This window comes from Anomaloglossus baeobatrachus, chromosome 12 (genome assembly GCF_048569485.1).
Source record: "Anomaloglossus baeobatrachus isolate aAnoBae1 chromosome 12, aAnoBae1.hap1, whole genome shotgun sequence".
NCBI classification, from domain to species: Eukaryota; Metazoa; Chordata; class Amphibia; order Anura; family Aromobatidae; genus Anomaloglossus; species Anomaloglossus baeobatrachus.
This window is the reverse complement of record NC_134364.1, coordinates 90,656,949-90,679,217: the sequence shown is the minus strand read 5'-3', so window position 1 is coordinate 90,679,217 and position 22,269 is coordinate 90,656,949. Positions and strand designations below refer to the sequence as shown.

Below are 22,269 nucleotides of genomic sequence, written 5' to 3'. Positions count from 1 at the left end.
CGGTAACACCAAAACACATATATAATCCCTGTTTTTCCCTTCTCCAAGGACTGGTGACAGGCTAGGGTTGGACCCAATGGATGGCCACCTAGGGGTGGCGCCGATACAGTCCACCAGACGACAACCAGGGATGAGGGGTCAGACAGTCAGTCTGAGGAAGTGAAAGGAGACGGACATAACCGTACTGACGAGAGTGTGCAACAGTGGCCTATCAGGCGCAGGCGTGTGGTTGCCGAAGGAGTACAGTAGAGTACTTTTGGAACCATAGCATCAACGGGGTACAGGGCCCTAGGTCAGGCAAACGCTCCAGGCAGACCTGATAAAATCTGCACAGTGAGGGGACCATCCAGGACTTCACCGACCGTAAAGTCCGGGGCTCCAATAGTGACGGGAAAACTAAGGACTGGAACTTCAGAGTTCAAAATGCCCGCTGTACGGACTAAAACCAAAAGACTACCAGGAGGGGACCCCCAGACGCTCCAAGCCACGGGGACCAACCAACCAGAGACAGGTGCAGGGGAAAGAAGCCAAACCGGCACTGGGACTAAGGGGACCAGTGGTGAGGACCAGCCTTCTTTGGGTTCCAAGCCATGGCAACACTGTGAGTAAATTACACTGCAGTCCCTTGTGTGGTCCACCTTCTTTCCGCGCTCAACACCATCATCTATTCCCTGGGGCCTGGCCATACTTGCGGAGGGCCCAACATCCAGGCTGCGATTAACACCAGCCCCAGCAGCGAGAGACTGTGCAGTGGTGGCTCCATCCAAATAGCCGCAACCCGCAAGTGGCATCATGACAAAATCTTTATTATTATTTCCTTGTACATAACCCCTTTCAAGCAACCCCCAGGGTCACGGAACCGGGCAACGGACACCCAATGACATCACAGAGATACACCTCCTGGGACCGAGTACCCCATAGCCCTGGGGCGAGTCAGGTATAGACCAGGGCTATTCGGGAGCTATGATTAGGAAGGCGGCTTAAACATCGGCACCATGAGACCTATCTTTGGGAACAGGGATGGCCCCCATAGCTCTAAAGTCAGTGTAGGTGCACCTATTCCAAGTTACCTTGTCACACCCTGTGACAGCCAAAGGGTCAATGAACTGAGGACATTCACAGGCCTCGTGGCTAGACATACACTACCTAACAACTAATCTTCAGTATAGTATGACTAAGGAGCACATGCATAGCAACTAATCTTTCTTAGAAGTTTCAACGCTTGAGGCCGAATGGTCACTGAACTAAGGACAGTCATAGACCTCGTTGCTAAACATACAGTACAGCAGATGAAATAAATATTGAACATGTGTCCAATTTTCTAAGTAGATATACAGTATTTCTTAAGGTGCTATTGACATAAAGTTCTCACAAGATGTTGGTAACAACCCATTCAATCTACCCAGGCAAAAAAATCAAACCATAGATATTCATAAATTAAGTTATGTATAATAATGAGAACTGACACAGAGAAAAGTATTGAACGCATGCAGAAATAGTGATTCAAAAAGCCATGGAAGTCATGACACCAGCTGAAATATATCAGTATTTAGAAAGTTATTCTGCCACTTAGTGAAAAATAATATCAACTGGTTCAACTGATAATCTATAAAAAGGTGTCTTATTACCAAGGTGTCACACAAGAATCATCTCATAATAGGTAAAACCAGTGAGCTGTCTCAAGACCTTTGCAACCTTATTTTTGCAAAACATACTGATTTTATTAGTTGCAGAAGAATTTCCAAACTAATGAAAGTTCCAATGAGCACTGTTGGGGCCATTATTATTATTATTATTATTTATTCCATGGCGCTTTACATGTGAAAAGGGGTCTACATAGTATGGCCATAAGCCAGAAGTGGAAAGAACATAATTTCACCATAAGCTGGTCCTGATCAGGTGATCCCTGCAAGATTTCAGACAGAGGTGTGAAAAGAATTATCAGAAGAGTTGTCCAAGAGCCAAGACACACCTGTGGAGAGCTACAGAAAGACCCGCAATCAGCATGTACGGTACAATTGTTTCAAAGACAACAATAAGTAATGCACTCACCCTCAATGGCCTGTATGCACGCTAATCACACAAGACTCCATTGCTGAACAAAAAGCAGGTTCAAAAGCATTTAAATTTGCTCAGCAACATTTAGAGAAGCCTGTGAAATCCTGGGATAATATAGTCTTGTCAAAGGAGACTAAAATTGAACTCTTTGGATGCCATAATACACACCATGTTTGGAGGTCAAAAAGCATCATCCTAAAAACACCAACAGTGACGTGTGGAGGTGGTATCATCATGGTATGGGGCTCTTTTTCAGCATACAGCACTGGCAAACCTCATATCATGGAAGGAAGGATGAATGAACAAATGTACCGAGACATTCTTGATAAAACCGCTGTCATCTGCCAGGATGATAAAGATGAAACGAGGGTGGACATTTCAGCAAGACAATGATCCTAAACACACAGCTAAGGAAATTCTCAACTGCTTTCAGAGAAGAAAATAAATCTGCTAGAATGGCCGAGCCGATCACCGGACCTGAAATCAGCAGAAAATGTATAAAAGAAACTTAAGCTCAGAGTTCGTAGATGGAGCCTGGGTCCTGCAGGATGTGAAGAGTGTTTGTCTGGAAGAATGGGCCAAAATCACACCTGAGTGATGCAGTCGACTAGTGTTTTCTTACAGGATGCGTCTTGCAGCCTCATCATCAAAAAGTCTTTTTTATGAAGTATTTAATAAACGTCAGTAAGCGTCTTCAATACTTTTTCCTCTTTCATTTCTCATTATTTCTTTATAGCTATGGTTTGATTTCTTTGCCTGTGTTGAGTGGATGGGCTATTAAAGAAATCTGGTGAGAAATTCATGTCAGTAGCACCTTTAGATTTATATTTACCTAGAAAATTAGTGATGCGTTCAATACTTAATTCACTCGCTGAACATACCTACCTAACAACCAGTCTTCTATAATGTGTTACTAAGGAGAAAATCCATAGCAACCAATCTGTCTTAGAAGTTTAAAGTCTCCAGGCCAAATAGTCACTGAATTGAATCCCATGCACCAGAGAAGGGTTGCCATACTATAATGGCCTCTCACCTCAACATCAGGGACGTTTTGGTAATGCAGCTCATCCAGAAGCAATTGAATATTCACATTCTCCAAAGTGTGCAGAAGATCGTCCTGGAAATATTCATGAATCATCCTCACTGCGTGATCTTTATACTGACAAAGCTGCCGGTGAAACTGCCGGCCCTCATCATCTAGATAGAAACACAACTCAAGTTACTATAGTAATGGCGACCATCTTCATTGTCACAGGCAACATGAAGTGATATGAGATGGTTCTGTGTTATTCTGGGACTTGTGGCTGTGGCCTGCAACCTTTTTTCTTCAAGGTATAAGCTGATGCCATTTTAGGATCCTGAAGGCCTGTTCCTATTGCCGGTTATTGTTTTGCTAGATCTCGTTCACATGTATATATCCGCTTCTGGTTGCCCAGTAGTCTACTGTTGACCTAGGTCTGTTTTCTGACCTTCCACCCCTCTTACCATTCTGTTTCTGTTCTGGATTTCCTGGTTCTGACACAGCTTCTTGAACAGTCCTTTCCAGCCAGCTCCCCTATTGCATGGCCCTTATTACATATTGGTTAAATCAAATTTTTGTGTACTTTTTTTTTCTTTTACAAATCACAATATTTATTGAAAATAACAATTAGAAATTTAGCAATTTTGACACCGGCCAATGGGGCTTTTTTAGACTCTAACCTTTTGTTTTAGGCTATTCCCATGTACATTAGCCTCAATAAACAGAGTCTGATACTATCTGTATTGAGTCATCTGATGAACTTGTGGAAAAGTTGTTGTGAAGTTAGGGGTAGTAGGATCAGCCTATTGTGAATGGTCAATCCTTTTGTGCAATCACACTTCTCATAAGGAACCAGCTGAAATCTCTTCCTGAAAGGATAGAACGCTAGAGTCTAGATTAGAACAACCCAGGTGGCCAGTGTGAAAATTTGCAAGATTTTTCACCCAATTTCCTACTTAATGAACAATCTATTAGATGTCATCTAAAAAAAATAGCATCCCGGCATTATACCCAAGAAACTCTGAGGAATGTTTTGTGAGGCTTCTGTGTGCATCCTGGAGAGTTGCTAACTTTCTGTCTCGAGTGTGTCAAGGACTGATGTGATCTTGGGGCGATCTGGGATCTGAAGGTCACAGCACATTGTGGATCACCGATCCGCTTTAGTACTTTCTCGTAATTTACCCTGAGTTGGAGCGTATTTAATTCCACTCAATACTAAAGGGGTTAAAGGGAACCTGTCAGGTCCAATGTGCACCCAGAACCACAAGCAGTTCTGCGTACATAGTGCTAATCCCTGCCTAACCATCCCTGCATCTGATAGTATAGATAGAGATATTTAGAAAAAGTATTCCTAAAGATCTTTTATCGTATGCTAATGAGAGCGGGGACTAGTCCCAAGGGCGTTGTTTCCCTTGCTAGTCAGCCCCATTAGCATGTTAGTACACCCTGTGGGCGTGATAACATGCTAATGAATGTGCAGTGTCAGAGGATGATTTCACTCACCTCTCTGCTGCCATCGCCGCCTGACGCTGGATTTCGGCTCGAACTTCCGGTCATTCGCATTACTTCAGTTTGAACCTGGGACGCATACACCTGGCTTAATAGTGCACATGACCGAAACTCAGGGGTGCGCACTGAGTCGAAATCCAGTGTCGGGCAGCAATGGCAGCGGAGATGTGAGTGAGGTCATCATCTGACGCTGCACATTCATTAGCATGTTAGCACACCCACAAGGGCCAACAGGGGCGTGCTTACATGCTAATGGGGAAGACTAGCAAGGGAAGCAACGCCCTAGGGACTAGTCCCCGCACTCATTAGCATATCATAGAAGATCGAAAGAGCAGGGACAGTTAGGCAGGGATTAGCAATATGCACCCAGAACTGCCCATGATTTTGGGTGCATATTGCCTATGACATGTTCACTTTAAGGTGCATTTCTATCCTGCAGTGATCTAACAGGTAGTTGTATCGTCAGCTGCAGCCAATGCCTCTTGCTATAAATATCCGCTCCTCACTCCTCCCTATGCCGGCTATAGCTCATTCCTATGCTGATCATCGTGAAGGAGTTTGTTGCTAGTTAGCAGTGGTGTCGTTGCCATTTCAGCCGCGAAGTTCCTACGGAAGAGTCCAAGGAGTGCATGTTGTGGTGATTTTCCCCACCCGTTTGCCTTACCTTCCTTGTTTTGTCTTGTTGTAGAATACTGAGAATAGCATCTCGCTGGCCTTCACTAATTAGGGTGAAGTCAGGACCAGTGAGGGTCTAGGCACATGATCTTATAAGGGAAATGACCTCTCTAGAGATGTTAGGGAGTACAGGGATCAGCCTCAGGTGAGTGTTACGAGGTGACCCTGCACCCATTTCCCTAGCGCCAGGACCTTCTGTTGTATTGTTGCGTTGCTCGCCAAGGGTCCTTCCCTCCCCGGTGTGACATTACCATTATGTTCCCGCTGTGTTACTCCACTCTCTTGTAGTCCCCTTGCTCCTGGCTTGATACCTGTAGTCACACCGTGACACTTTCCTGGGAGTATTAGAAGTATCACTTTTTCCCCAATGAACTTCCCACACAACGCTTAGCAGTTCCTACCCAGTCACAGGTGCAACGCTTGTTGCTTACACAGAGATAGGAAATATACTGTATCAACCAGGAACATTGTCAGCTGCATTTTTCTCAAACATTTGACACAACCACTTTGCCTGTCACATCACGTCATGTCTCTCAAGTTATTTTTCCCACATCCAAGAAGAGGAATTTTTTTAAAATTAAGCAATATATAAATGTAGCCAACATTAGTCAGTCATAGATTTGTCTTGTTAAAGTACATGGGGTGGACCACGGGTAATTTGAAAACCAGATCACGACTCCACCTGTCTTACTGGAATGCATTAAGTTCGTAACTTGATAATTTTCCATCTGATAGTTTCTCATCTGAGCGGGCAGGGTATCGAGACCGAAAACCCTCCACTCGGAGCTAGTGATCACCGTTGCCAATATTTCACCAGAGAAGCTTATTGGATTTTTCTTTTAGGGACACGTGTACCAAAAGGTTTGAATAAAAACCAACATGTATTTTGCATCGCTAATCCAACAGGCTTTTCCTGAAAACTTAACCCTTCAACAGTGACAGATTATCTACATTTCTTTTAAGTTTGCAAGAAAGCTTTTTTTTAACCTGGATTATTTTCTGTCTTCACATTCGATTGTGCCAATTTTAGTGTTTGAGCTTTTTTTTAAAACATTACCAGTCGCAACTTTTTTATTTTTTTGTTAACATACGATGTATAAGGGCTTGGATTTTGCTGTATAAGTTATAGGTTTGAATGACGCTTTATCATATTATGTACTGAAAAATGGTGTAAAAAGAAAATTGCAAGTGCTGTGCCATGCTGGAAAAAGAAAACAATTACTATACTGTATTTGTTTAAGGGGGTTCGGTAAAAATGACCTGGCAACATGATTCTACAGGTAAATCCAATGCACCACCAGCTTCACTCCCTCTATGTTCAATGCTTTCCAGTATTGATGAGTAAGCACTACTATACTTGTAAAGAGCAGTTGGACGCTCGGATGGGCGCGACTCGAGTACTGAGTATAATGGAAGTCAATGGGGGACTTGAGCATTTTTCTGAGAAATCTTACAGAAAAATGCTTGAGTCCTCCTGTGACTTGCATTAAACTAAGGTGCTCGAGTCGTGCCCATCTAAACGCCCAACTGCTCTTAAGAAGTACCGAGCACCCGAACATGGTAGTGCTTGCTCATCACTACTTTCCAGAACAGAAGGATCAGAGGACTCCTTGCTGGAAATAGGTGTGAGTTCCATAGGTGAACTAGCATCTATGACGCATTTATGGCATATCCAATGTCTATCACGAGAGAACCCTTTCCATTTTTCTTTGACATAGACCACACTCCATATCCAGCTTGGATTCGAATAGGCACTATGAACGACCAATAAACAGCGTGATAGATAGGTGCTGTTCTGCTCTGTACTTTGTGAACATCTGGCCGCCTCCAGATACTCAGTGGGAGCACCGGACCCCATGTTTGTGATATTGATGACCTATCCTCCAATGGATTGGTCATCAATCTCATTGTAGTGGACAACCCCTTTAAGCTTTATAAGCTTGTTGATCAAAATGTTGCAAAAAAATAATATAATATCCTTACCATCAAAACGGGAAACCTGCATTGGCTCCTGGTACATACTGTGGTCCATGATAACGTTCCTGGAAAATAAAGACTTTAGTTTGATTCACAGACTAAACACAGAATTTTTAGTATAGGTTGCCACATGTTAGCTGTCCGTTGTGCCCTCCCTCATACACACAGCGCTTTGCTCGGCTGAGCATGTGTCCTCAAATAGTTTGGACCAGGGCTGTGGAGTCGGAGCTCATTTTGGTGGAGTCGGTATAAAATGCACCGACTCCGACTCCTAAAATATATAATAAATTGGGGACAGTAGTGCAATGCAGAATGTGCTGAATATTTTTTCATAGAAATTTGGAAAAGTTATGAAATGTCCTATTAATGGCTGTTGTATTTCTGATCTAAGGCTACATTCACACACAGCGTTTTTGTCGCGTTTTTTGAGGATACGTTTGTTAGCTGCAAAAGCAGATCAGCTTTTTAAAAAATCGCATCACCTGAAAGGTTTTTGAGCTCATAAATAATGCTTTCAATAGCAAAAGCAGATTAGAAAAAGGCCACACAAACTGACTGCTCATTCTTTGTGAGGATCCTCACAAAACGCTGTGACTGAATGTCCTATCTTTTCACCCATTGCCTTTGCTGGGATGCCCGGAGTCAATGCATTTCACTGAATTATTTTGCCATCAATGTTCGATATGTTTGTAACAAGAAAGAAATTGTTAGCAAGACACTGGCAGTAAAAGATAGTAAAGCTCATCATCCAGTTTCTCCAGGCCTTAGTGGGAAAAAGTTCTGCAAGAGTACGAACTCAAAAAAGAACAGGTTCTTGCTATTGTAACGGACAATGCTTCAAACATAAGTACAATTACACTGATGAATGAGAGTAATGAACAACAGTTAGGAGAAAATTTAACATTTAGTATGTGTGAGATGGAGCCACAGTGCTGCTCATGTAACTGAGGAAGAAACAGATATTACAACAGAAGAACAGCAAAATGATACTTTAGAATTAGATGATCTTGTTGAAGCTGCTTCAAAACACTTTCATATTAATCACATGCGCTGTGTTGTGCACACGCTGCAGCTGGCAATAAGAGAGAGTCTGCATGAGGGACCCTGGTTTCACAAATCCGGCTTTTCGCCGGTTTGGCGGATGCGGCGCACTCCAGTACAGTGTATACAGTACAGTGGCAGCGCGACAAACGCCAGTCACATGCTGTCATGTGACCCGGAAGTTGCGGCGCTGCCACTGTACTGCCTCGTAATGTACTGGCATGCGCTGCATCCGCCAAACCGGCGAAAAGCCGGATGTGTGAAACTGGGTGGACATGCTGGAAATCTAATTGGAAAAGTGATGAAGTTGGTTATTGCCGCCAGAACCCCTAAAATTGATTCCATCTTGAAGAGACGTGCTGGGAAAGGGGCAATTGTTGATCAAGCCACTCGGTGAGGCAGCACTTATTTAATGATTGAGCGATTGCTTGAACTAAAATCGTTTCTTATGGATATGGTGAACCCTCAAGTAACATTAAATGAAGGTCAATGGACACAGGTGGCTGAATTGAAGGAATTGCTTAATCACCCATTTACCGTGACTAAAAAATTACAAGCTGAGGATTTAACTCCTAGCATTTTCATAAGGGAGTGGAAGAACTTGCTATTTTGCCTGTCTCAAAGAGGAAGTTTAATCGCAGATGGCATTTCTGCTTCAATGAAATGGAGACACAGCTATTGGAAAATAAAATTCTTCTGGCAGCTGTTTATGTGGACCCAAGTCATCACATACTGCTTGATGATCAACAGCTTATTAAAGGAAAAGAAGCCTTGAGTGAGGGAGCAGTTAGGATGAGCGGCTACAGGACTGCCAGGCGCAAGAGGACTTGGGGCCTGACAGTGCTACTGCTGCCATATCTTCATCCTCATCAGATGAGGAGTTTAACTTTGACAAGTATTTGGATAACATGGAGCAGGCAAAGCGTTGCCGCAAGGAAAAAGATTTCACTCCGTCTCCTATAGCAAGCAAATTGACTAGATTTCAGTAAAATTTTTCACTTGCTCTGAAAGAAATTGAAAAATTCAACCGTTCATCAAAACTGACTGTGCATAAGGAAATTCCTTTATACCCGGAAATTGTTAGAGATGTTGTCCATGTGGTTACGGCTTTGCCTCCAACCCAAGTTACTGTAGAGAGGTTGTTCTGTAGCCTTAAAATTATTTGGTCAGATTTGAGGTCATCTGTGAAGGAGGATCTGATGGAAGCAATTCTATTTCGTAAAACAAATTCATGGACTGCACAAATGTTATTTAGTATGTTTATGTTGAAAACTGTTTTTTTTGCCACTTACATAGTGTATTACATAGTGCATTACATAATGTTATATATAACACTATGTACCGTATTTTTCGGACTATAAGACGCACCCTTGTTTTAGAGGAGGAAAAAATAGAAAAAAAATAAAATTAAAGTAAAAGAATGTGGTCATGACACACTGTTATTTTACTGCTGACAGTGTTACTGAGGTAATAATATCCCCCATTCTGGGTACCTTCCAGGTATATATGGCCCCCATCGTGAAATATGTATGTTCCCCATCATTATATGTGTGATCCTCCAATCTGGTGTGTGTGTGTGTGTGTGTATAGTTATAGTGTGTGTGTATATAGAGCTATATACTGTGTGTGTATATATAGAGTTATATAGTGTGTGTATATAGTTATATTGTGTGTGTGTATGTGTGTGTGTGTGTGTGTATAGTTATATACTGTGTGTGTATATATAGTTATATACTGTGTGTGTGTGTGTATAGTTATATAGTGTGTGTGTGTGACGATGCTGAAGTTGGTTTCTTATTCGTCCAGTTTCTTATTCGGGGCTGAAGTTGGTTTCTTATTCGTCAGTTTCTTATTCGGCAATTTAGTTTTTTCAGTTTTTTATGCATTTATCAACAAAAATGACACATGACAATAATAAAATACAATGCACTGATGAGCCCTAATATACATACACTCAAAACCAGCTGAGAAAATTAAAAAACTGGCAAAAAAATGGGCATCAAAGTGGGCACCGAAGTATGTTAGTGAAAGGGTTAAATGGCTTTGGGCCACTGATCTAACACCAAAATTGCATATCTAGTGATGCCTCTAATCAAACTCAAGTGTCTCCAGCCTGACCCAAAGGGGTTCTGGGCATCAAAACTGGCATCAAAGTGGGCACACAGCCAATTTTCACAGATTTGAATAAGTAACTGGTGTTTTTGAGGGGTTAAATGGCTTTGGGCCACTGATCTCACACCGCATTTACATATCTAGTGATGCCACACATCAAATTCAGATCACTACAGCCTGGCCCAAACAGGTTCTGGGCATCAGAACTGGCATCAAAGTGGGCAAAACCCCAGTTTTCACAGATTTGTATAAGTAACCAGTGTTTTTGAGGGGTTAAATGGCTTTGGGCCACTGATCTCACACCACATTTACATACCTAGTGATGCCACACATCAAATTCAGATCACTTCAGCCTGGCCCAAACAGGTTCTGGGCATCAGAACTGGCATCAAAGTGGTAAAAATCCCAGTTTTCACAGATTTGAATAAGTAACTGGTGTTTTTGAAGGGTTAAATGGCTTTGGGCCACTGATCTCACACCACATTTACATACCTAGTGATGCCACACATCAAATTCAGATCACTCCAGCCTGGCCCAAACAGGTTCTGGGCATCAGAACTGGCATCAAAGTGGTAAAAATCCCAGTTTTCACAGATTTGAATAAGTAACCAGTGTTTTTGAGGGGTTAAATGGCTTTAAACCACTGACCTCACACCACATTTACATACCTAGTGATGCCACACATCAAATTCAGATCTCTCCAGTCTGGCCCAAACAGGTTCTGGGCATCAGAACTGGCATCAAAGTGGTAAAAATCCCAGTTTTCACAGATTTGAATAAGTAACCAGTGTTTTTGAGGGGTTAAATGGCTTTGGGCCACTGACCTCACACCACATTTACATACCTAGTGATGCCACACATCAAATTCAGATCACTCCAGCCTGGCCCAAACAGGTTCTGGGCATCAGAACTGGCATCAAAGTGGGCAAAACCCACTTTTCACAGATTTGAATAAGTAACCAGTGTTTTTGAGGGGTTAAATGGCTTTGGGCCACTGACCTCACACCACATTTACATACCTAGTGATGCCACACATCAAATTCAGATCACTCCAGCCTGGCCCAAACAGGTTCTGGGCATCAGAACTGGCATCAAAGTGGGCAAAACCCACTTTTCACAGATTTGAATAAGTAACCAGTGTTTTTGAGGGGTTAAATGGCTTTGGGCCACTGATCTGACACCACATTTACATACCTAGTGATGCCACACATCAAATTCAGATCACTCCAGCCTGGCCCAAACAGGTTCTGGGCATCAGAACTGGCATCAAAATGGGCAAAACCCCAGTTTTCACAGATTTGAATAAGTAACCAGTGTTTTTGAGGGGTTAAATGGCTTTGGGCCACTGACCTCACACCACATTTACATACCTAGTGATGCCACACATAAAATTCAGATCACTCCAGCCTGGCCCAAACAGGATCTGGGCATCAGAACTGGCATCAAAGTGGTAAAAATCCCAGTTTTCACAGATTTGAATAAGTAACTGGTGTTTTTGAAGGGTTAAATGGCTTTGGGCCACTGATCTCACACCACATTTACATACCTAGTGATGCCACACATCAAATTCAGATCACTTCAGCCTGGCCCAAACAGGTTCTGGGCATCAGAACTGGCATCAAAGTGGGCAAAAACCCAGTTTTCACAGATTTGAATAAGTAACCAGTGTTTTTGAGGGGTTAAATGGCTTTGGGCCACTGATCTCACACCACATTTACATACCTAGTGATGCCACACATCAAATTCAGATCACTTTAGCCTGGCCCAAACAGGTTCTGGGCATCAGAACTGGCATCAAAGTGGGCAAAACCCCAGTTTTCACAGATTTGAATAAGTAACTGGTATTTTTGAGGGGTTAAATGGCTTTGCACCACTGATCTCACACCACATTTACATACCTAGTGATGACACACATAAAATTCAGATCACTTTAGCCTGGCCCAAACAGGTTCTGAACATCAGAACTGGCATCAAAGTGGGCAAAAACCCAGTTTTAACAGATTTGAATAAGTAACTGGTGTTTTTGAGGGGTTAAATGGCTTTGCACCACTGATCTCACACCACATTTACATACCTAGTGATGACACACATCAAATTCAGATCACTTCAGCCTGGCCCAAACAGGTTCTGGGCAACAGAACTGGCATCAAAGTGGGCAAAAACCCAGTTTTCACAGATTTGAATAAGTAACCAGTGTTTTTGAGGGGTTAAATGGCTTTGGGCCACTAATCTCACACCACATTTACATACGTAGTGATGCCACACATCAAATTCAGATCACTTTAGCCTGGCCCAAACAGGTTCTGGGCATCAGAACTGGCATCAAAGTGGGCAAAACCCCAGTTTTCACAGATTTGAATAAGTAACCAGTGTTTTTGAGGAGTTAAATGGCTTTGGGCCACTGACCTCACACCACATTTACATACCTAGTGATGCCACACATCAAATTCAGATCACTCCAGCCTGGCCCAAACAGGTTCTGGGCATCAGAACTGGCATCAAAGTGGGCAAAACCCACTTTTCACAGATTTGAATAAGTAACCAGTGTTTTTGAGGGGTTAAATGGCTTTGGGCCACTGACCTCACACCACATTTACATACCTAGTGATGCCACACATCAAATTCAGATCACTCCAGCCTGGCCCAAACAGGTTCTGGGCATCAGAACTGGCATCAAAGTGGGCAAAACCCACTTTTCACAGATTTGAATAAGTAACCAGTGTTTTTGAGGGGTTAAATGGCTTTGGGCCACTGATCTGACACCACATTTACATACCTAGTGATGCCACACATCAAATTCAGATCACTCCAGCCTGGCCCAAACAGGTTCTGGGCATCAGAACTGGCATCAAAATGGGCAAAACCCCAGTTTTCACAGATTTGAATAAGTAACCAGTGTTTTTGAGGGGTTAAATGGCTTTGGGCCACTGACCTCACACCACATTTACATACCTAGTGATGCCACACATAAAATTCAGATCACTCCAGCCTGGCCCAAACAGGATCTGGGCATCAGAACTGGCATCAAAGTGGTAAAAATCCCAGTTTTCACAGATTTGAATAAGTAACTGGTGTTTTTGAAGGGTTAAATGGCTTTGGGCCACTGATCTCACACCACATTTACATACCTAGTGATGCCACACATCAAATTCAGATAACTTCAGCCTGGCCCAAACAGGTTCTGGGCATCAGAACTGGCATCAAAGTGGGCAAAAACCCAGTTTTCACAGATTTGAATAAGTAACCAGTGTTTTTGAGGGGTTAAATGGCTTTGGGCCACTGATCTCACACCACATTTACATACCTAGTGATGCCACACATCAAATTCAGATCACTTTAGCCTGGCCCAAACAGGTTCTGGGCATCAGAACTGGCATCAAAGTGGGCAAAACCCCAGTTTTCACAGATTTGAATAAGTAACTGGTGTTTTTGAGGGGTTAAATGGCTTTGCACCACTGATCTCACACCACATTTACATACCTAGTGATGACACACATAAAATTTAGATCACTTTAGCCTGGCCCAAACAGGTTCTGGGCATCAGAACTGGCATCAAAGTGGGCAAAACCCCAATTTTCACAGATTTGAATAAGTAACCAGTGTTTTTGAGGGGTTAAATGGCTTTGGGCCACTGATCTCACACCACATTTACATACCTAGTGATGACACACATCAAATTCAGATCACTTCAGCCTGGCCCAAACAGGTTCTGGGCAACAGAACTGGCATCAAAGTGGGCAAAAACCCAGTTTTCACAGATTTGAATAAGTAACCAGTGTTTTTGAGGGGTTAAATGGCTTTGGGCCACTGATCTCACACCACATTTACATACCTAGTGATGCCACACATCAAATTCAGATCACTTTAGCCTGGCCCAAACAGGTTCTGGGCATCAGAACTGGCATCAAAGTGGGCAAAACCCCAGTTTTCACAGATTTGAATAAGTAACCAGTGTTTTTGAGGAGTTAAATGGCTTTGGGCCACTGATCTCACACCACATTTACATACCTAGTGATGCCACACATCAAATTCAGATCACTCCAGCCTGGCCCAAACAGGTTCTGGGCATCAGAACTGGCATCAAAGTGGGCAAAACCCACTTTTCACAGATTTGAATAAGTAACCAGTGTTTTTGAGGGGTTAAATGGCTTTGGGCCACTGACCTCACACCACATTTACATACCTAGTGATGCCACACATCAAATTCAGATCACTCCAGCCTGGCCCAAACAGGTTCTGGGCATCAGAACTGGCATCAAAGTGGGCAAAACCCACTTTTCACAGATTTGAATAAGTAACCAGTGTTTTTGAGGGGTTAAATGGTTTTGGGCCACTGATCTGACACCACATTTACATACCTAGTGATGCCACACATCAAATTCAGATCACTCCAGCCTGGCCCAAACAGGTTCTGGGCATCAGAACTGGCATCAAAATGGGCAAAACCCCAGTTTTCACAGATTTGAATAAGTAACCAGTGTTTTTGAGGGGTTAAATGGCTTTGGGCCACTGACCTCACACCACATTTACATACCTAGTGATGACACACATCAAATTCAGATCACTCCAGCCTTGCCCAAACAGGTTCTGGGCATCAGAACTGGCATCAAAGTGGGCAAAACCCACTTTTCACAGATTTGAATAAGTAACCAGTGTTTTTGAGGGGTTAAATGGCTTTGGGCCACTGACCTCACACCACATTTACATACCTAGTGATGCCACACATCAAATTCAGATCACTCCAGCCTTGCCCAAACAGGTTCTGGGCATCAGAACTGGCATCAAAGTGGGCAAAACCCACTTTTCACAGATTTGAATAAGTAACCAGTGTTTTTGAGGGGTTAAATGGCTTTGGGCCACTGACCTCACACCACATTTACATACCTAGTGATGCCACACATCAAATTCAGATCACTTTAGCCTGGCCCAAACAGGTTCTGGGCATCAGAACTGGCATCAAAGTGGGCAAAACCCACTTTTCACAGATTTGAATAAGTAACTGGTGTTTTTGAGGGGTTAAATGGCTTTGGGCCACTGATCTCACACCACATTTACATACTTAGTGATGCCACACATCAAATTCAGATCACTTTAGCCTGGCCCAAACAGGTTCTGGGTATCAGAACTGGCATCAAAGTGGTAAAAATCCCAGTTTTCACAGATTTGAATAAGTAACCAGTGTTTTTGAGGGGTTAAATGGCTTTGGGCCACTGATCTCACACCACATTTACATACCTAGTGATGACACACATAAAATTCAGATCACTCCAGCCTGGCCCAAACAGGCTGGAGTGATCTGAATTTGATGTGTGTCATCACTAGGTATGTAAATGTGGTGTGAAATCAGTGGCCCAAAGCCATTTAACCCCTCAAAAACACTGGTTACTTTTTCAAATCTGTGAAAACTGGGGTTTTGCCCACTTTGATGCCAGTTCTGATGCCCAGAACCTGTTTGGGCCAGGCTGGAGTGATCTGAATTTGATGTGTGGCATCACTAGGTATGTAAATGTGGTGTCAGATCAGTGGCCCAAAGCCATTTAACCCCTTAATAACACTGGTTACTTATTCAAATCTGTGAAAAGTGGGTTTTGCCCACTTTGATGCCAGTTCTGATGCCCAGAACCTGTTTGGGCCAGGCTGGAGTGATCTGAATTTGATGTGTGGCATCACTAGGTATGTAAATGTTGTGTGAGATCAGTGGCCCAAAGCCATTTAACCTTTCAAAAACACCAGTTACTTATTCAAATCTGTGAAAAGTGGGTTTTGCCCACTTTGATGCCAGTTCTGATGCCCAGAACCTGTTTGGGCCAGGCTGGAGTGATCTGAATTTGATGTGTGGCATCACTAGGTATGTAAATGTGGTGTGAGATCAGTGGCCCAAAGCCATTTAACCCCTCAAAAACACTGGTTACTTTTTCAAATCTGTGAAAACTGGGGTTTTGCCCACTTTGATGCCAGTTCTGATGCCCAGAACCTGTTTGAGCCAGGCTGGAGTGATCTGAATTTGATGTGTGGCATCACTAGGTATGTAATTGTGGTGTCAAATCAGTGGCCCAAAGCCATTTAACCCCTCAAAAACACTGGTTACTTATTCAAATCTGTGAAAAGTGGGTTTTGCCCACTTTGATGCCAGTTCTGATGCCCAGAACCTGTTTGGGCCAGGCTAAAGTGATCTGAATTTGATGTGTGGCATTACTAGGTATGTAAATGTGGTGTCAGATCAGTGGCCCAAAGCCATTTAACCCTTCAAAAACACCAGTTACTTATTCAAATCTGTGAAAACTGGGATTTTTACCACGTTGATGCCAGTTCTGATGCCCAGAACCTGTTTGGGCCAGGCTGGAGTGATCTGAATTTGATGTGTGGCATCACTAGGTATGTAAATGTGGTGTGAGATCAGTGGCCCAAAGCCATTTAACCCCTCAAAAACACTGGTTACTTTTTCAAATCTGTGAAAACTGGGGTTTTGCCCACTTTGATGCCAGTTCTGATGCCCAGAACCTGTTTGGGCCAGGCTGGAGTGATCTGATTTTGATGTGGGACATCCCTAGGTATGTAAATGTGGTGCGAAATCAGTGGCCCAAAGCCATTTAACCCCTCAAAAACACTGGTTACTTATTCAAATCTGTGAAAACTGGGGTTTTGCCCACTTTGATGCCAGTTCTGATGCCCAGAACCTGTTTGGGCCAGGCTGGAGTGATCTGAATTTGATGTGTGGCATCACTAGGTATGTAAATGTGGTGTCAGATCAGTGGCCCAAAGCCATTTAACCCCTCAAAAACACTGGTTACTTATTCAAATCTGTGAAAAGTGGGTTTTGCCCACTTTGATGCCAGTTCTGATGCCCAGAACCTGTTTGGGCCAGGCTGGAGTGATCTGAATTTGATGTGTGGCATCACTAGGTATGTAAATGTGGTGTGAGATCAGTGGCCCAAAGCCATTTAACCCCTCAAAAACACTGGTTACTTATTCAAATCTGTGAAAACTGGCCATTTGCCCACTTTGATGCCAGTTCTGATACCCAGAACCTGTTTGGGCCAGGCTGGAGTGATCTGAGTTTATGTGGGGCATCCCTAGGTATGTAAATGTGGTGTGAGATCAGTGGCCCAAAGCCATTTAACCCCTCAAAAACACTGGTTACTTATTCAAATCTGTGAAAATTGGCTGTGTGCCCACTTTGATGCCAGTTTTGATGCCCAGAACCTGTTTGGGCCAGGCTGGAGTGATCTGAATTTGATGTGTGGCATCACTAGGTATGTAAATGTGGTGTGAGGTCAGTGGCCCAAAGCCATTTAACCCCTCAAAAACACTGGTTACTTATTGAAATCTGTGAAAAGTGGGTTTTGCCCACTTTGATGCCAGTTCTGATGCCCAGAACCTGTTTGGGCCAGGCTAAAGTGATCTGAATTTGATGTGTGGCATCACTAGGTATGTAAATGTGGTGTCAGATCAGTGGCCCAAAGCCATTTAACGCCTCAAAAACACTGGTTACTTATTCAAATCTGTGAAAAGTGGGTTTTGCCCACTTTGATGCCAGTTCTGATGCCCAGAACCTGTTTGGGCCAGGCTGGAGTGATCTGAATTTGATGTGTGGCATCACTAGGTATGTAAATGTGGTGTCAGATCAGTGGCCCAAAGCCATTTAACCCCTCAAAAACACTGGTTACTTATTCAAATCTGTGAAAACTGGGGTTTTGCCCACTTTGATGCCAGTTCTGATGCCCAGAACCTGTTTGGGCCAGGCTGGAGTGATCTGAGTTTGATGTGGGGCATCCCTAGGTATGTAAATGTGGTGTGAGATCAGTGGCCCAAAGCCATTTAACCCCTCAAAAACACTGGTTACTTATTCAAATCTGTGAAAATTGGCTGTGTGCCCACTTTGATGCCAGTTTTGATGCCCAGAACCCCTTTGGGCCAGGCTGGAGACACTTGAGTTTGATTAGGGGCATCACTAGATAGGTAATTGTGGTGTTAGATCAGTGGCCCAAAGCCATTTAACCCTTTCACTAACATACTTTGGTGCCCACTTTGATGCCCATTTTTTTGCCAGTTTTATCATTTTCGCAGCTGGTTTTGAGTGTATGTATATTAGGGCTCATCAGTGCATTGTATTTTATTATTGTCATGTGTCATTTTTGTTGATAAATGCATAAAAAACTGAAAAAACTAAATTGCCGAATAAGAAACTGACGAATAAGAAACCAACTTCAGCCCCGAATAAGAAACTGGACGAATAAGAAACCAACTTCAGCATCGTGTGTGTGTGTGTGTGTGTGTGTGTGTGTGTGTGTGTATAGTTATATAGTGTGTGTGTGTAAATATATATATATGGTCCAACCCCATCCAGGTGTACAGTAATGCCTATATTATATTATTTATTGCCTTACTTTTACTGATGTGATGCTCACCATGCTTCAGTTTGATCCTGGCATTACAAACAAAGTCTGCCATATCTCAAGGACCTGCAGTGATGTAAGAAGAAGCAGGGCACTGTGCTGCTCTGGCCCACCTCTCTTCATTACATCACTGTAGGTCCTTGTCAGCTACGGGAGACTTCGTTTCTAGTGCAGAGGCAGCAGGAGCAAAGTGAAAGTAATTTGAGCCCTCAGCACAGAGACTGCGGCTGTGCTGTGAAGGTATGCCGTGCTCTGGCCCGGACACTGCAGTGATGTGCAGTTCCTCCGGGCCAGACATGACTGCAGCGGCCCCCTGCTCCTGCCTCCTAAACAGCGGACACACAGTCTCCCCAGCCACTGCAGGAAGCCGGCGTCTGGAGCTCCCACGTGTGACCGCTGTTTACATTAAACTATTGATTTGCTGCTGCTCACCCCCACAGTCTGCAGAGAGAGGTGGGCGGGGAGCAGCTAATGAATATTTACTTACTTTAAGCAGCGGGCACACGTGGTTTCTCCAGTGCCGGCTTCCTGTAGCTGCGACCCTCCCTGCCTCCTGTGATCCCACTGCATAGCGCTGACTCCCCACAGCTCCCTACCCCGCAGCTTCAGACCATAAGACGCACCCCACACTTTCCTCCCAAATTTGGAGGAAAAAAGTGCGTCTTATGGTCCGAAAAATACGGTAATTGGCAAAAAACATTTTTCAACAAAAACATACTAAATAATAACATTTAGTATATTGCTTATATTTAAGTGAAAAATGTATTGTAGTACAATCTGAACATTAGACATTTAATCATTTTTATGATACAATAATCAAGATATTTAGATAGAACATAAAATATATTTATTGGAATACAACTTTAGAACACAAAAAACTAATAAATTGTAAATATGTAATACAATATGTAATATATATATATATATATATATATATATACATACACACACAAGATATATATGTAATCTACTGTATATTACATAGTGTATTACATATTTACAATTTATTACAGTTTTTTGTGTTCTAAAGTTGAATTCCAATAAATATATTTTATGTTCTATCCAAATATCTTGATTATTAAATCTCTGATGTTCACATACACATGTTCATGTACTACAATACATTTTTCACTTAACTATAAGCAATATATGTAGGAGTCGGAGTCGTGGAGTCGGAGCAAGGGAAATTGAGGAGTCGGAGTCGAAGGTTTGGCTTACCGACTCCACAGCCCTGGTTTGGACGAGATAAAACTGCATCAGACCCCGTGTGGCAAGTTTTCATCTTTTCGAGAAGGATTCCAACCTGCTTGATCCTTTATTTTAAGTCAATGGTGGCATGCTAAAGTGTCTGACATTTTTGGAGCAGCAGGTTCAAACCACATATTGACCCCAAAAATAAAGATATATGTAAAAATAAACATATTTGGAGAAGCAGGAGAAGCTTCTTGAAGAGACTGATGAAAATACTAGAAAACAAAGAGCCGGAGACACCTAGGCAAAGTGAGTTGTAGGTGAAGGAAAAGACAAGCAACGCCAATTAGAGGAGATGTCACTGATTTACTAAAACTGTTTTCATGGCACTGAATTCACAGTATGATTATACATTATAGAGCCGTGCAAGATCGAACTCGTACTGGTACAGAGATATCCATCTTTAGAAGAAATTCTGAAAATGCCACTCTTGGGCATGCATGGACAAAGATAAGGAAGATTAGGAGACGTTGACAGCATGTGAAAAATTCTCCCTTTGTATATCTAGTTTAACACTATATGGAAAAAAGTACCGGTATGTGTGCCCTCCAAATACCATCTCCAGGAGATTTGGTAACCTCCGAACCTACATCCATATACAATAATCTGGTCTATCTCTCTGCAGATAAAACATCTCTCGCTCTTGTGGGAAGGATTTCTCTAAGATTTTGGAGGGGTCTGTGGGACTTTGTGCCCATTCATGAGGTCATACCCTTAAGGTCCAGTCACACATAACGAGATCGTTAACGAGATCGTTACTACGTCACAGTTTCCGGATCATTGTTAAGTCGTTGGTGAGATCGTTGGTGAGATGTCACACAGTCATTTTCCCAACGACTTTAGTAACGATGCAGCGGGGGGGGGTGCGGAAAAGGTGACGCAACTACACGCCTACGTGTCACACTTTAATAATTAGTTCTCATCTACGTTGTTAACGAGATCGTTGGTAGGTGTCAAACATACAGATCCATCCTGCCCAGCAGGACTCCAACGAGCCAAAAATGGCCCAGGACATTCAGCAACGACCAACGATCTCACAGCAGGGGGCGGATCGTTGGTACGTGTCAAACATAGCGAGATCGCTGGTGAAGTCGTTGTTTCATCAAAGAAACTGTGACGTAGCAACGATGTCGTTAGCGATCTCATTATGTGTGAAGTGGCCTTTATGTTGAGGAGAGGCTGGGTTATCAATGCTTGTTCTGGTTCATCCCAAAAGTGCTGGATGAAGCTGAAGTCTGGCTCTTGTACGGCCAGTCATGTTCTCCCCTCTATGTATTTATGGACTTTGTGCACTCAGTACAGTAATGTAGAACAGAAAAGTCTTCTCCACATTATTCCCACAAAGCTGGAACCCACAATTTTCCAACATGGCTTGTACTGAAAAATTAATATTCCCTTCAAAGGAACTAAGGAGCTAAAATCAAACCCTAATAAACATGACTATAGTATTATCCCTCCTTCACCAAAGTGTACAGCAGGCACAATGTAGACTGATAACCTTCTACTGGCATTCACCAAACCCAGACTCGTCCTCACTGGCGGACACAAACAGAAAAGGACCCCTGTGCAAGAACTGTATACAGGGCCCCTTTCTAGTCCAAAAGCTCATCATAATGCACAATTCCACCTGTTTTGAAGCTGGAAATGAGCCCCCTTAACTACTGGACCCCTGTGCAGCTGCACAGGTTGCACCAATGATATGTCAGCCCTTGCTTCTCCTTCAGAGTACTGTGATCCATCACTACACAGAATACGTCTCGTCCAGAGTCTAGTGCTGGTGGCTTTACGCTATTACATCCAACGCTCAGCATTGTGCTTGGTGCTGTATGGGTTTATGCAGCTGCTCAACCATGAAGGTTCCGGCAGGGGCGTGTTTGTGCTGATGTTAGTACCATAGGTATGGACTCTGCAGTTATGGAGGCAGCAGAACGTTCATGACTCTTATGCCCTCTGCTCCTCAGCGCTAAGCCCCCACTCTGTCACGTTACGTGGTCACCACTTTGTAGACGAACTCCACTTTTCAATAGTATCACGAACTGACTTGTTACACTGGTAGCTCCTATTATACGACAGTACTGGTATCAGTGAGCTCTGCATTACCGGCCACTCTGTCACATTAGTAAAGACAGGTGGCATAACAAGGAGCTGCATGTTATATACCGGGGGCAATGGGACTGAATGAGAAACTGAAATTTAAAGATTAAGATGTGTGTCCCATACCTTTCTCCA

General features: G+C 43.1%; 1 protein-coding gene across 1 annotated transcript in view; it reads right to left on the bottom strand.

Moving 5' to 3' along the window:
• LOC142257568 (uncharacterized) overlaps window positions 1-7,302 on the bottom strand; it is a 93,906-nt gene extending 86,604 nt beyond the window's left edge. Inside the window, 2 exon segments of the mRNA XM_075329711.1 lie at window positions 3,092-3,255; window positions 7,247-7,302. Of these exon segments, the coding sequence (XP_075185826.1) occupies window positions 3,092-3,255; window positions 7,247-7,295 (213 nt within the window). The 5' untranslated portion in view covers window positions 7,296-7,302.
• Window positions 7,303-22,269: the final 14,967 nt, after the last annotated feature.